Source organism: Vespa crabro, chromosome 6, assembly GCF_910589235.1.
Source record: "Vespa crabro chromosome 6, iyVesCrab1.2, whole genome shotgun sequence".
Lineage (NCBI taxonomy): Eukaryota > Metazoa > Arthropoda > Insecta > Hymenoptera > Vespidae > Vespa > Vespa crabro.
Window position 1 is genome coordinate 10979798 of NC_060960.1, and position 14795 is coordinate 10994592.

Sequence of the window (14795 nt, forward strand, 5' to 3'; positions counted from 1 at the left end):
AGAAATTATTATATAATTATTATACAATTAATACCTGGAATTTCATCAGATTGTATCTTTCTAAATATTCAAAATGGCAGATAAAATAAAGGCCTTCTTTCAGAAGAAAAAAGCAAATACTAAGTTTATGAATGCTGGAAGAGGATATAAGTATGTATATAATTAAAAAAAAAAAAAAAAAGAAAAAAAAAATTGATCTTTATACAAATTAGTATACATAAATATATATTAATTATATTTTGTAGATTGAATGAAAGTAGTAAACCTGCAACATCTGAAATGTATCAACCAAAAGAACCAATAAAAAGAGCAGAGCCCACGGAAGAAGCTAAAGTAGCTGGGCAAGCTGCATTGGCTCGCTTAAAAGCAAAAGAAAGTGATACACGTAGATTTAACACGTATGTTTGTTATTTTAAATTTACTGATTTTTATTTTATTTAATTATATATGCATATTATATATGTATGTATATATATATATATATATATATATTAATCCATTTGATCTTTTATAATAGGTCATATGCGGCGATACAGGCACGTGTAAAGAAAGAATTGGAATTGGAAAGAAAGGCACGACAGGAACTTGAAAAAGAAACTGCAACAAAATTAGTTGAAAAACCCAAAGATCGAGCTATAAATAATGAATTTTTAGCTGTTGTTGATGTATACTTTCGATGTCCATATATTTCTGATGAAATTTTAACGCGAGAGGAATGGAAAAGAAAAATTCGAGAATTTTTGTATGAACAATTGAAAGAAGAAGAAGCAGGGCTAACATCGTGCTTGATCATTCATAATTGTAATACAGGAAAAACGAAGATTCAAAATTGTATAGAGACATTAGAAAAATACATAGAAAATATTTTAAACAATCCAGATGTAGAAAAATATCAAAAAATTAGAATGTGTAATAAAATATTTCAGGTAACGAGTTTATTTTTATAATATGAATTTTTTTTTGATAGATATTGTATAATGCAATATTATTATATCTATTTAAGGAAAAAGTGTTACCATTGGAGGGAGCTTTAGAATTTTTGAAAGCTGCTGGCTTTGAACAAAAGAAATTATTACACAATGACGTTGAAGAAGACTTTTTGGTATGGAATCCTGATGGTTCTAGTTTGGACGATTTAACTATGTTAGTAGAAGCGTTAAGATCCGCAGAAATGATACCGCTTGAAGTAGACAGAAATTTACAAGTTCTGTTGCCTAGTCAAGCAAATGAGATGACTGAATTGCCTGAAAGTTTCTTTAACATAACTTTAGAAGAATTGAAAAAAGAACAAAAACTTCGGCAAGTAACAAATATTATTCAATTTTACTAATTTACAAAGTGATACGTCTGAATGAAGAAATTGACATTGTACAAATAATCATTTAATTGTCATAATTATTTATTGTCACTAGGGCTGAAGCCATTGAAAGAAATCAAATGTTAAGGACGAAAGCTATGCGAGAAAAAGATGAAGAACGAGAACTTAGAAGATACAGATTTACATTAATTCGAATAAAATTTCCGGACAACATAATATTGCAGGGAACATTTTCAGTGCATGATAAATATAAAGAAGTTGTGGATTTTGTTAAAGAAAATTTAATCAACGCCAATATTCCATTTTTTCTGCTATTATCAGTAGGTCAAAAGATACGAGAAAATGATTACGACAAAACATTATTAGAGTTAAGATTGATACCAGCATGTTTATTAAAATTTTCATATGAAAGTGATAAAGGAAAAAATCTTGATACATCCGGAGGATATTTAAAAGAAAATGTTCTTTGCTTAGTACGAAATGCATAAAATCATGGTGGATATTAAATATTGCTGACTTTTTTGTACAAAATAATTTTTTATAAGTGGTATTTAGTATATGCTTTACGTTAAATTATGTATTCCGTTTTTGTTCTAATAACAATTATATTTTTAATAAGTACTATTATAGCTTCAGCTTTGATACATGAATTATTTATAAAACAAAAACCCATATATACCTATAATCATTGAAATATTATAAATGTTGTTAAGTTTCAGAGTTCTAATTAAATATTATCTATCTGAATCAAGTCCACAAATTATGGATAATAGAAGAATATATCTTTACACTTACTACCTTAATTTTATGCTTGGAATTTAACGAATATTTAAAATCTTACAAATTAATGTACACATATACTGATTGAGAATATATATTTGCATTTTAATTCTTTTTTAACAATTTAATCAATAAATAATATATATATATATATATGTATATATATATAGCTGCATATATATATAGATTTAAATTATTTCTTATATTGTACTTAACGATGTGTAAACATAATATAAACATTATATCTACGCATATATATTCGTCAGAATTTTTTTGAAGATATCCTAAAAAAGTACGTAAGTAATATCAACTAAATCTTTTGCAAATATTATTTGTCCGTTTTATAAATATTTACAAATAGAATAAAATTTCATCTAAATATATCCTATAACTGTTATATGCTTTAAGTAGTTAGAAATCAGCATAAATATATAAATAAATATATTTTGGCACCTTCATTGTATATTAAAATTCATTTCAGTCTTGGTGCGTCACACGTACATCAAACTTAATTATTGTATCTTTCAACTTGCATTATAAAATATATAAGCATGATGTTTATGTAAATATAGAAACGTGTAATTAAATTATTTGGATAAAGTAAGAAATATGTTTGTATTAAATAAATATTAACTGCTGTCATATAAATACATATATGATCATAAAATCAATGATATTTGTATAATTCGGAAAAACCAATTTTAATTATTTAGTATTATTGGAGGATTCCTTTAAATTTTGATTCTTAGATTCAACAGGTAAGGCAAGCGTAGCAATTGCTGCGCATAACGCGGCAACAGCATATATTGCCATAGCTCCTGTGATAGACCATTGTAAAAACACTTGCGCTATATATGGCGTTATCATAGCACCCATTCGTGCCATAGCGCTACACGCGCTCACACCTATACTACGTAAATGCGTCGGATAAACTTCTGGCGTATAAACATATGCCGCTTGAAATACGCCAGCAATTAATCCTCTTGCTAAAAATATTCCTATGGTCAATACTGCTCTACTTAACAAACAAGCTCTTCCCAAAAAACAGATAACTATTGAAAACATGACCAATTGGCATGACATAGTCTTTCTTCTTCCTATTTTTTCTATTGCAAATACAGTAGAAAAAATTCCTGGAAATTCTGCCAATGTAGTCCACAAAAGATCTATATAGTCGCTTCGCCTTAAACGACATTCTAATTGACAAGTATTTTCTATTTTCTCGCCATTTGTCCATGAGCCGCATTGTTCCGATGACGTATGAAATAGTTCGGTGGTCATTAATACCACACCGTAGTAACAAAATGCTGTAGCCATCCTATAATTTGTTACGTTTACGTGTAATAATATTTTAATATTTATTATAATTACAATGAAGAAGCAATAGAAAATTATGATATTAAGCAATACGATTAAAAAATATTTTCTATAAGAAAAAATTTAATATTTTGTTAATCTTATAATAACACTTATATATATATATATATATATATATAATAGAACTGTGCAAGCGCAAAAATGTTTTTCATTTTATATTTTACAAAGATAGTGTGTAAATTCAAGTTAACCACCACCAAAATAAATTATAATATGTGTATTTACCACACCAGCCAAAGTAAGGTAGAAGTCTTGCACATTTCCTTGCTTAACACATCCGTGAACCTACCGCGATTAGTTTGATAAAAGCGATCCATAATCAATCTTCCTAAAGGTAATGGTTTCTTATTTTCTCGTGCTATTCTTTCCAACGTAGATAAAGCTTTATCCATTCTACCAGTTGTCATATCAAAAATTGCAGATTCTGGAAGCCACTATTGAAATACAACATAACTAACGTGTTACAATATGGAGAAAAAAAAAAAGAAAAAGAAAAAGAAAAATGTCGCGAGTTATTTCTAGCTTACTGGTGTAATAGATGCAAATATAAGAAGTGGGATTGCTGATAAGGTAAGGAGCCATCTCCATCCAAAGTTTGGCATTATTATTAATGCTATTGCAACTTCAAGACATGCACCGAGTGCCCAAAAACACTGGTAAAAATATTTACATTTTTAAAAAAATAATTATAATATGAATTTTAAAGGAATTAACGCAATAAGACTTACATCCAATAAAATGACACATTTGGCTCTCTGTTTCGCTGGTAAAAATTCGGCATACAATGTAACCCTGTTGATATTAAGAAATACTGGACAATAACTAAATATAATATGCGTCTTATATGCATTATATGGACTTATCAAATACTTACGATTGTGGTACACAACCAATGGCAAAACCTACTAAACCTCTTAGTAGTAATATCCAAAGGAAATTTGGTGCGAATGCACTTAAAAATGCATAATAAAATAATAATACTGCACATAAAGTCAAAGCTTGCTTTCTACCGTATCTATCGCTTAAATTACTCCAAAATGTCGAACTTAACATCATACCAAGGAAAACAACCTAAAAAAAAAAATAATAATCTATTTTATTTTATCCATAGAATGCATTAAAATATCACGATATTATACAATTTTAAATTATTACCGTCGTCGTCAAAGCCTGTTGATATCGGGAAATACCCCAGTCGCAGTGTAAAGATGGACTGAGAATACTTAATATTGTTATTTCCATACTATCAACCATCCAACATAATCCAGTAAACAATGAAAGTTTAACTTGAAACTTTCCAAAACCCAATTCATTGATAGCTTGAATTACTGTGAATGTGTCTATTGAAAAAAAAAAAAAAAAAAATTAAAGTAGATTTTGTATTATATACAGTATATAAAAAAAATCTTTATAACTTTAGATTATATACAAGGTCCTTTTAATATTATTACCAATAGATATCATGGTAAAGATATAATAATAATATTTACATCTTTGAATTGGAACGATAAAAATAATTTCATAAACATTCAATGAATTAAGATTATAATGTAATTTAGTTTTTATTACATTAATCACCTCTCTACTATAAACATCAATGTTATGATTCCCCAAAATTTGATTAGTTTATTTCAGCAGTCATTAGTCAAAGCGGCCTTCGTAAATCTAACGATGTATTATCATGCATATTATTAAATATTTAATTTGTACATGCAGTTATTTCTTCTTTGAAGTTAAAAATGATGAACAAGCATGGTTATCCTATAGAACAAATTATAAAACATCTTGAGGTTTAGTACATGATATAATACATAATAAATATGTATAATACATAAAAAAATTTTAATGAACAAAATATAAAGATAAGATCATACCGTCAGGTATAACTACTATGGAGGAAAGTTCAATAGATCGATCAATGTTATCTTCAAAGGTGCCATTGTATCTTCCAGCATTTTGTTCATTGACATTTAATTCAGAGCCACGTGATTCTTTTAATTCTCGATATGGTTCGTTAGATGTTTTACTATTTTGAGTTGTCATTGTTACAAATTTGCCATGTATTTATATTTTCTTGAAGTTGTTTAAATTTTAAATAATAATTGTAGCACCGATTCAAACATAGCAAAACTGAAACACGACGATACAAATGACGGTAAGTCGTATATTATTACGGAAAATTATACTCATTTGTATGTAGAGCGTGACATTTCTTCGTGAAGTTTAGGTTATGACACATATCCCGTATATCAAATGTGCGTCTCGAATGTAAATGCATATACGGTGGTAAATGTATGGTACGATGGGGGGATTGCCTTCGCAATTTGTATAAAATTCTTTTTTTTTTTTCTCTTTTAATATTCTATATTATTTTTAATGTTCCTTTTCGGATAATAACGTTATTGCGTTTTAAGACCATACCAAAAGTAACATTCTTAGAAATTTATATATCGTAATATAGAGTATTTAAAAATTCTTTGTTGACACATTTGAATATTTGATATTTTCAATCGATTATCGAGATGCCATCTGGTGAACAAACGGTTGAATTAATTTTCGTACTTCTATTGATAGGTTACACGTTATAAATTATATGTACGGGAAAATCTTATACGTAGTTTATAACATTAACGTCGAATTTTTAAATAAATAAAAAATATATGTAAAATTTAACGTAAGATTCGTTATACGAATGTAGAAAGAAAAAAAAAAAAAAATGACATGTTTTTTCAAGTAGCGTACGATCATAGTATGGATTTCGTTTCTTTTTATAGAATAGTTTTCATTGGTTGTTACGAGCAATAAAAACGCCACGTGTCGGCATTACGATATTGAATCATTCATTTATTATTCAAAGAGTTACGTTTCTTAAGAATCTTATTTAGTAATGGACGTTTTGTTAAGAAATTTGATGTAACGGTTAACGTTTCAATGATTTTTTTTTTTTAAAATGAATAGACATGTGGAATTTTAGTGAGTACGAAAAAGAAATAGAAAAATTTGTTAAACGCGACTTTTCGGTGAGAACCGCTGCTCAAAAATCAAGCTGTTAGTTACGAATGTTATTTGAATTTATAAGAAATAATTATTATTGTCTTAAGTAGAATTCTCTTTCGAGCAGCAAATAAAAAATTAATTCCTGTACATGCTGTATTCGTGTCCAAATAATGAGTGTAGACAGCGAAAACAAGTCTAATGAAGCGATCGCACCATTCACTCCGTCCGCCGATCAAGAGAACAGTGGCAATGGGAATATCGGTGATATTCCAATAACACCAGATATGGTGCTGCGACTGCCTACCATCACAGATAGTATGACAGTTTTATTTCGTGTTATTAATGTTATTAACCTACCGGCATATAGTTTGCAAACAAAACACAATGGAAAAGTTACATTGTTTGCCATCACCTAAGATAATAGACGCACATTCTTTTATTTTCTCATGGATATACAATTTTCACGTTGCATAATCAACATGCTATGTGTTTCTACATTTTATATCATGCCTATCCCAGAATCCCATTTCAATTTTGTCTTCACGCTTCTTTGGTACTGCAAAGTATACAAGATGATACAAATGATACGTCTTGCCTCAAGACGTAAATGCGGTACCTATATTGTTTTCAGAGTATTTATGCTCTCCGGAAGCTAATATTTATGACATAGACTTTACCAGATTCCAAATCAGAGATCTGGAAACAGGAGCAGTTTTGTTTGAGATAACAAAGCCACCAGCTGCTGGTCGGTACAATTTATATATACATATACATACAGTTCAAATATTTTTATACTTATTAAGTGTCTGTTATAATAATGTCTTATTGTTTTAAACGATTAGAATGTGATTCTCATCAAGATGCGGAGGCAGATTCCGAAGAATCTACTTGCGAGGATGCAAACACCGGAAGATTCGTGCGTTATCAATTTACCCCGCAGTTTCTTAAGTTAAAGACAGTTGGTGCCACGGTCGAATTTCTGGTAGGGCCAAAACCAGTAAACAATTTCAGGATGATAGAACGTCATTTTTTTCGAGATAGATTGTTAAAAACATTTGATTTCCAATTTGGATTTTGTATTCCAAATAGCAAAAATACATGCGAACATATTTATGAATTCCCTACTCTACCAGCTGATCTGGGTGTGTATCACTTTTAAATATTTATTTCTCGTCCAATTCTTTTATATATAGCTTCTTAATATATATGTATATATATATATATATATATATATATATATATATATATATATATATATAATAATAATAATAATAATAATAATACATATATTTCAGTTTCTGAAATGATTGCAAATCCATTTGAAACACGTTCAGACTCATTTTATTTTGTGGACAATCAACTGGTAATGCACAATAAAGCAGATTATGCGTATAATGGAGGACACCAAAATGATGTGATTTAATATGTTATTTGTTGGATAGTATTACTTGAAAGTTATAGATTAATAATACCGTAATATTTGCACATTATGAAAAGCAATTGTGTTAATAGTTCAATTATTCACCAGTCTGACTTAAAGGTAGAATTATATGGCACATAATTTTATTTAGTCTTTGCCATATTATTGCTGTCAATCATACACAAAAATTACAAGTAATTTTGAAGCATACTTTTATTAATAATATTTATCTCATTGATCATAAAAGTTGAAACTAGTTGCACATAATATTTTCACGATTTTATCAGTGAATTACTTTTTCTGAGTTACTACTTCTCATATAATAGCTTGAAACGAGTAATAAACGGCCTCAAATCACTTTGTGCATTTTATAATATTTTTTCTCTAAATAAGAGAAAATATTGCCTATATTATTATCTACAATTAAAGGTATATAAAAATACGACATCATGTTAACAAATTCTTACCTGACATAAGATTCATACTTTGTTTATACTGTGTTATATTTTTACTATTTTTCACCCATTATCTCTGTAAAAATTTTCACATAAATATATGTACATATTTACAAACAATAATATGCTGTTACTCATACATATTTACAAACATCACGAATGAGTTTGATTAATAAAATTGGTGACAATGTTGATAAATTCTGTCGGTTTATCTGCATGCACCCAATGAGCGGCACCAGCAACATAAAGAAATTCGGCACGTGTGAATAATTTCTTAATAGCAGGATGATCTTCGATTTTTATGTAATCGCTATTTGAACCACCTATGAACAATGTTGGACCCATATAAACCTTCTCTGCTACATTAGGGAATATCGCAATTTCAGTAGAGAAGTTTTGCTCCAATACCGGTAAATTGACGCGCCATTTATATTTTCCAGGTTCTGCCTCTACAAGGTTCATTGTAAGAAACTAGAAAAATTTTAAAGAAAAAAAAAAAAAAAAAAACATTTACATATAGATCAGCGTGATAAAAAAATATTCAATAATACGATATAATCTATAATAAATACTTGTCGTAATGCTAATGGTTTGACAACTTTTGCGAGCTGTTCTTCCGCCATTTTACGTGCTTTTGACAAGGATGGACTTCCATCTAATGTGATAGAACGCATGACTTTAAAAATGTTCACCATTTCTGTTAGACTAGGACTAGGTCTTGCAGGAGACATATCAACTACCACCAATTTTTCTACTAATTCTGGATAATGTAGTGCCAAATACATCATAGTCGATCCTCCCATACTATGTCCAATTAGAATAGCTTTTTCTAATTCTAAATCATTTAATAACTGTACTACATCTTTTGCCATATGTTTATAAGACATTTCTGACGAATGAGGTGAATCTCCATGATTCCTTGCATCTACCGCAATTACCTAAAAGTTATGCTGTTTCATAAATTTATTGACAAATTAAATGATAATAGAATATATTAGAAAAGGAATGGTATTAAAATTAGAACATTATAAAATCCTTTCATTACCTTACGCTGACTCTTCTGATGAATTGCTTTGGACAAAGAATTCCAATTATTCTTTGATCCAAATAAACCATGCATTATTACAATAGGATGAATTGTAACATTTGAATTTTCTTTCATTGATTCATAAGAAGCATATGCTAGTTTAACTGGTTCGACACTTAAAGAAAGTAAATAATATAGAGGTTAGAATGTATAATGAATAAAATTTTATATCTTTTAGTACGTACATATTGGAATTGTTTAAGGTTTTATAAGTTGAGAGAAATCGTAGAACGGATGAAACCAATGTTACATTTAATCTCCCAAAATGAATTAATCTATTTTGATTTGTTATTTGAATCATTGTCAAATATAGATATTATGAATAAAACGTATTGTAAAGTTGACTTAACAGCGTGATAATATATTTATTTTAAATGAAAACATGTTACAACTGCATGGTACAGGGTATTTTATGGTAAAATTTACAAGTTTTCATACTTTTATATCTTATTCTGTGGAAATCATATTCTATTTAATTTGTGTTCTTAGAATGGTAAGAAATTATGCAAAGTTTAGGATAGTTTTTATGAAAGTCACGTGTGCAATAAGCAGTTTGCATATATTCTCAAAATATTAAATAATCATTACAAAATTAACCAATCAGATTTTAGGTTATATTCTAAGCTTTGATTAATTAATACTGGTTAAAAAAATGTATAAAAATATTTTTTGAAAACTTTTACAAATATCCTTTCTTACGTATTTCATACGTAAGAAATTTTCTTTCATTACACGTTTAGTAGGTCTATATAGATTTGTAGATTTATGCCAAAGTGCATACGTGGCGCTGTGGTAGTGAATATGTCTCTATGAAGTGGCAGAAAAAAGAAAGAACATATGTCTTTTGCGTTGTCTTGCTGTAGAATTTGATAAAATGAGTAGGATTATTTCATGTTTGCTCCTGATTATATATAGTGTATATGTGAAAGCTTATTTTATAACGGTGGATGCTCATGCAGAAGAATGTTTTTTCAATAGAGTCGAACTTGGCACCAAAATGGGTTGGTTTCTTTTACATTTAAAATACTTCTTTAAGTAATAAGGCAATAAAAAAATCAATCGATTATAATTATTATTATTATATTTACTTATTATAAATATCATAAGCAAGCTATAATTTACTTTATATATATGTATATATATATATATATATGTGTACATATATATATATATATTTTAAAGGTTATATATAATTAATTGATTTATATATAAATCATTGAAGGGTATATATAATTTATTATATAGTCATTTTTATAATTATTTTCTCCAATGTCTAATATTTAATCTTAATTGTTTTCAAAATAATAACAGTTAAATTAATATATACTTTTTAGGTCTCACATTTGAAATAGCAGAAGGTGGATTTTTAGATATAGATGTAAAAATAGTCGGTCCTGATGGTAAAATAATCTATCAAGGAGAACAAGAAAGGAGTGGTAAATTTACGTTTGCAGCGCATACTACAGGAGCGTATACATATTGTTTTAGTAATGAAAAAAGTACAATGACTCCAAAAGTTGTAATGTTTAATATGGATGTCGGTGAAAATCCTAAACAGGAAGAAGGTGCAGGTGGCGGAGGTGCAGAGGGAGAGACTAACAATCATGGAAAATTAGATGATATGATAAAAGAATTAAGTACTAGTTTGTGGGGTGTAAAGAACGAACAAGAATATATGCAGGTAATATACGTTGTACTTGGACAAGTATTCCTAAATTAAAGATGATTAAAATGAACGTATATCGGATGGATATGTAAAAGTTTTCTTCAAATGTTAAATTTATTAATTGTAGGTGCGTGACAGAACTCACAGGGCAATCAGTGAAAGCACTAATTTCCGAGTTATTATATGGTCATCTTTCGAAGCCCTGGTATTGTTATTTATGACATTCGGACAGATCTATTATTTGAAAAGATTCTTTGAGGTTCGAAGAGTCGTTTAATTTAGATTATTTTACAATTAATTCATCCGCTCATTGTACATTTTTCTATATAACTAAGTTATGTAAGATTATAAAATATCATCCTTTGGAAAATTGTTTGTTTTTGTTTTGTCCTTTTTCTTTTTTTTTTTTTTTTTTTTCTTTTTTTATGCGATGCAATAGACCCTCCACGTATAAGACACGTTTGTATGTAAATATACATATATATATATATATATATATATCGCCGCGCTTTTTACATATATCCTCATAGTTATCATTGTAAAGTTTTTAAATGAGAAAATTTTTTTTTTATATGTATTATACGTTTTGTATAAAAAAAAAAAAAAAAAAAAAAAAATTGCTAACGTCTATGATGACTCGGGCGATGGGCGATGTTACGTGAAAAGAATTTTCGTGCTTAAATCAACGTCGAACATTTTTCTCGGTGCAATAGCCTTAGGATATTCTTGGGTAACTCATTTCACTCGCGAAGCAGGCGTGAGAATAAATGAATCAAATGAGGAGGGTTGTACAAGTACCTCTTCCAGTGTCCTCTCCCTATGGTACTTAAACCAGAAAAACTCATTGTGCCCTCCTCCTCATTAGATGCCACCTAGCAGTCCCGTGCCAAGATAACAATACCGTTCGTGTTTTTCTTCAATGATCTGTAGTTGTGAAAAAAAGAAAAACAGAAAAAAAAAAAAGAGAAGGAAAAGAAACAAATAGTGTCTGCTTATGCGTAGGTATTGTTTGTTTGTCTTTTCTTTCGAATGGCGATATTATATATACATTTTATATAACGTATACATATACGGTAAGTTTAAAAAGTTTTTAAATCAAGTCTTGTTTCGATTGGAACTATCGAAAGATCAAGTTCCAACAAATGTAAAATTCCGTCGGATTATATCTATTGATCTTTAATTCGATACCTTTTATTGTTTTATCTCACCTTGCACGTCGTTTGCGTCGATCGATTCAAAGAATAGAAGTTTCCATCTGTAAACCGATATCGATATCGATTTCGTTCCTTTCATAGTCTGGATGGTACGAACTCGTTCCAATTCTAAGAACTATATATATGTATATATATATATATATATTGTACAAGAGCAAAACGTAATATACACACAGGTCGTAGAAACGATCGTTTTCTTTCGTCTCACGATGCGAATCAAGGCACTCCTTGATGTCACGCCGATCATCCTAAGAAATAAATTGTTTATATTTCCTTGATACGATCGAAATGATTTCGTCGTCGTCGTCGTCGTTGTTGACGCTTTACCAGGCGTTAAAGTTCCATCTGGTAGGGAGAACGTAAATGATTTTTTTCAATGTAATTAATGTCGAAAATATAGTTTCGAATATAATGATACGAATGGACAATGTTATAAAACATTAATGAACGAATTTTCAAAGATTATATGAAAGATTTAATTGATTAAACCTAATAACATTTGTATTATTTTGTAGCTAATAATAATATGTTTCTCGCATACGTGCCACTTTGGTGTGGAACCTGCTTAACGATTTTTAAAAAAACACGCTATTTGTATCTTGAAAAGAATCATTAATAAGATTGTCTCCGTGTTAACCGTGATTTTTCTTTTTTTTTTTTTTTTTTTTTTTAAGTAGATCCTTCGAAATCTCTGACAATTCTCGAATGCTTAGTCGTGACGATTTAAATCTCAAAATACCATCGTGGAGGATCTTCGTGGTAACGGTCGAAGATAGAAAATAATCGATCGACGGCAATTTTTATTCTCGATCGCAAGGAAGAAGGGAAAAAGGAGAAGATCGACTGGGATAATGTGGAAGGTCGGAAGCGAGCGTGGAAAGAGGGACATTTTAAATGAAGTAAAACGATCGTTCTTTTTTTCTTCTATCGTTTTAATTAGAGAGATAAGGAAAACCTGAGAAAAAAATCTTTTAGGAATGGTAGGTCTACTTTACAAAGGGGATCCATTTCCGAGATCATTCTCTCTGGTTCTCACGTGCATTCTCTTGTTCGAGTATTAGAAGAAAGATAGAGAGAGAGAGAGAGAGAGAGAGAGAGAGAGAGAGAGAGAGAGAGAGGAGAGAGCGAAGAAAATTTCTCTTACATACAAGAGAAACAAAATTTTATCTATCAAGAAAATTAAATTATAAAACGGACAATATCCAATAATATTGTTTTTGATCTGATTATAGATAGTTATAGATAATATTAAAAACGATTAATATTAAAAAGATAGATAATATTATAAAATGATTATAGATAAAAATTAAAAACTATTAATTTTTAATATTAATTGTATTAGTCAATTTACATATACATTATTCTAAAAATTATTTGACAATTCTTTTCATTGAGTTGTCAGAGCTACTGAGCAATTTACTGTACTCCAAATTAACTGGGTAAGAATAAAAGCGATTCTTAAAGTTAACAATCGTCGAGGCCTCTCCTTTTCTCCCTTCCTCCCTTGCCCGCCCTCTCTCTCTCTCTCTCTCTTCTTTTTTTTCTCTTATGAGCGACAAATTCCAAAGGAAAAAGAAAAAAATAAAGGATACCCGATGCGTTCGAAATGTTTTTCCAGCGTAACGACCGAAAAAAAAGCCCCTTTCCGAGCGAATCGCTCTTTCGTTCTTCGCAAAACTGGTTAAACTCGAAGAGAGAAAAAGTGAGAGAGAAAGAGAGAGGAAGGAAAGAGGTCGGCCCCCAAAAGAAAAGGACAAACCGCATTATTACGAAGAATAGCGCGTCGTTCCTCGTGCGTACGAGCACGCTCGTGTATATATATATATATATATATACACAGCCATATATGCATACTTACGTACGTAAATACATACGCACTTATGTACTCGTTTCATTCTGTTCTTGGGATCGCTATTCCGGCGTCCTTGAACAATGATCCGAATGCGGAGCAACGTACCGTTTCCATCTCGAAACGCACGATCCTAATCGTTAATTGGGGGGTAGCTCGATCATACTAGCCCACCCTCCTTGGATATTCTTTCGAAAGGGTTTCTGCCAGGGTATGTAGTTATGTATATACGTATCCTGGTCCATGGAGAAGAAGAAAAAGAAAAGAAAGAGAGAGAGAGAGAGAGAGAGATAGAGAAAAGTGAAGGAACGAAAGAAAGGAGCTGCTAATTGACACGAGCGATTGCACGTAACGGTATAATTAGAGAGAAGAATACGGAGCCCGGGCCGGTGCACCGATGAACCAATGAACCGGCCAGGGAAAGAGAGAAAGAGAAGAAGAGGAGAAGAACGGAAGAGCGGGCGGTTGAAGAGAGAGAGAGAGAGAGAGAGAGAGAGAGAGAGAACGAGGACGAGAAGAAAGGATAGAAAGGCAGAAAAGCAAAGGGGAAGAGAAGCAGCAACGGCGACGGTGGCAGCCGCTGGGTTTCGTGCGACCGATCGAGGGGGCTCCCTCTTTGGCAAGAATAAGAG

At 30.1% G+C, this 14795-nt stretch overlaps 5 protein-coding genes across 13 annotated transcripts; 3 read left to right on the forward strand and 2 right to left on the reverse strand.

Annotated features, from left to right (window-relative positions):
- The first annotated feature begins 8 nt into the window (after positions 1–8).
- LOC124424705 (UBX domain-containing protein 6) lies at positions 9–1947 on the forward strand. Its single transcript, XM_046964113.1, has 5 exons — positions 9–150; positions 246–398; positions 518–926; positions 1004–1299; positions 1413–1947. The coding sequence occupies exons 1-5, from the start codon at positions 74–76 to the stop codon at positions 1804–1806; spliced, it is 1329 nt and encodes a 442-aa protein (XP_046820069.1). The 5' UTR covers positions 9–73; the 3' UTR covers positions 1807–1947.
- Positions 1904–5998, reverse strand: LOC124424704 (synaptic vesicle 2-related protein). Of its 3 annotated transcripts, none has more exons than XM_046964110.1 (8): positions 5350–5491; positions 5054–5236; positions 4631–4815; positions 4350–4546; positions 4204–4267; positions 4003–4128; positions 3701–3909; positions 1904–3416 (listed from the first exon to the last, which is right to left on the reverse strand). In XM_046964110.1, exons 3-8 carry the CDS (start codon positions 4727–4729, stop codon positions 2804–2806), a joined length of 1308 nt encoding a protein of 435 aa, XP_046820066.1. In that variant the 5' UTR covers positions 4730–4815; positions 5054–5236; positions 5350–5491; the 3' UTR covers positions 1904–2803. The 3 variants fall into 3 exon arrangements, with proteins under 3 accessions (XP_046820066.1, XP_046820068.1, XP_046820065.1); XM_046964112.1 differs by having other exon boundaries at positions 5045–5236; XM_046964109.1 differs by lacking the exon at positions 5054–5236 and having other exon boundaries at positions 5350–5998.
- Positions 5999–6297: 299 nt separating this feature from the next.
- Positions 6298–8467, forward strand: LOC124424707 (protein unc-119 homolog). 3 transcript variants are annotated; one of them, XM_046964119.1, is made up of 5 exons: positions 6306–6523; positions 6597–6787; positions 7104–7217; positions 7315–7614; positions 7768–8467. In XM_046964119.1, the coding sequence occupies exons 2-5, from the start codon at positions 6643–6645 to the stop codon at positions 7893–7895; spliced, it is 687 nt and encodes a 228-aa protein (XP_046820075.1). In that variant the 5' UTR covers positions 6306–6523; positions 6597–6642; the 3' UTR covers positions 7896–8467. The 3 variants fall into 3 exon arrangements, with proteins under 3 accessions (XP_046820078.1, XP_046820075.1, XP_046820077.1); XM_046964121.1 differs by having other exon boundaries at positions 6306–6495; XM_046964122.1 differs by lacking the exon at positions 7104–7217 and having other exon boundaries at positions 6298–6787.
- Positions 8360–9952, reverse strand: LOC124424706 (protein ABHD11). 5 transcript variants are annotated; one of them, XM_046964117.1, is made up of 6 exons: positions 9620–9952; positions 9393–9549; positions 8920–9285; positions 8671–8818; positions 8488–8559; positions 8360–8423 (listed from the first exon to the last, which is right to left on the reverse strand). In XM_046964117.1, the coding sequence occupies exons 1-5, from the start codon at positions 9733–9735 to the stop codon at positions 8501–8503; spliced, it is 846 nt and encodes a 281-aa protein (XP_046820073.1). In that variant the 5' UTR covers positions 9736–9952; the 3' UTR covers positions 8360–8423; positions 8488–8500. The 5 variants fall into 5 exon arrangements, with proteins under 5 accessions (XP_046820073.1, XP_046820072.1, XP_046820074.1 ...); XM_046964116.1 differs by having other exon boundaries at positions 8500–8559; positions 9620–9951; XM_046964118.1 differs by lacking the exon at positions 8488–8559 and having other exon boundaries at positions 9620–9950.
- A 252-nt stretch (positions 9953–10204) lies between these two features.
- LOC124424708 (transmembrane emp24 domain-containing protein 2-like) lies at positions 10205–11470 on the forward strand. The gene is made up of 3 exons (XM_046964123.1): positions 10205–10435; positions 10769–11115; positions 11228–11470. Exons 1-3 carry the CDS (start codon positions 10309–10311, stop codon positions 11375–11377), a joined length of 624 nt encoding a protein of 207 aa, XP_046820079.1. The 5' UTR covers positions 10205–10308; the 3' UTR covers positions 11378–11470.
- Positions 11471–14795: the final 3325 nt, after the last annotated feature.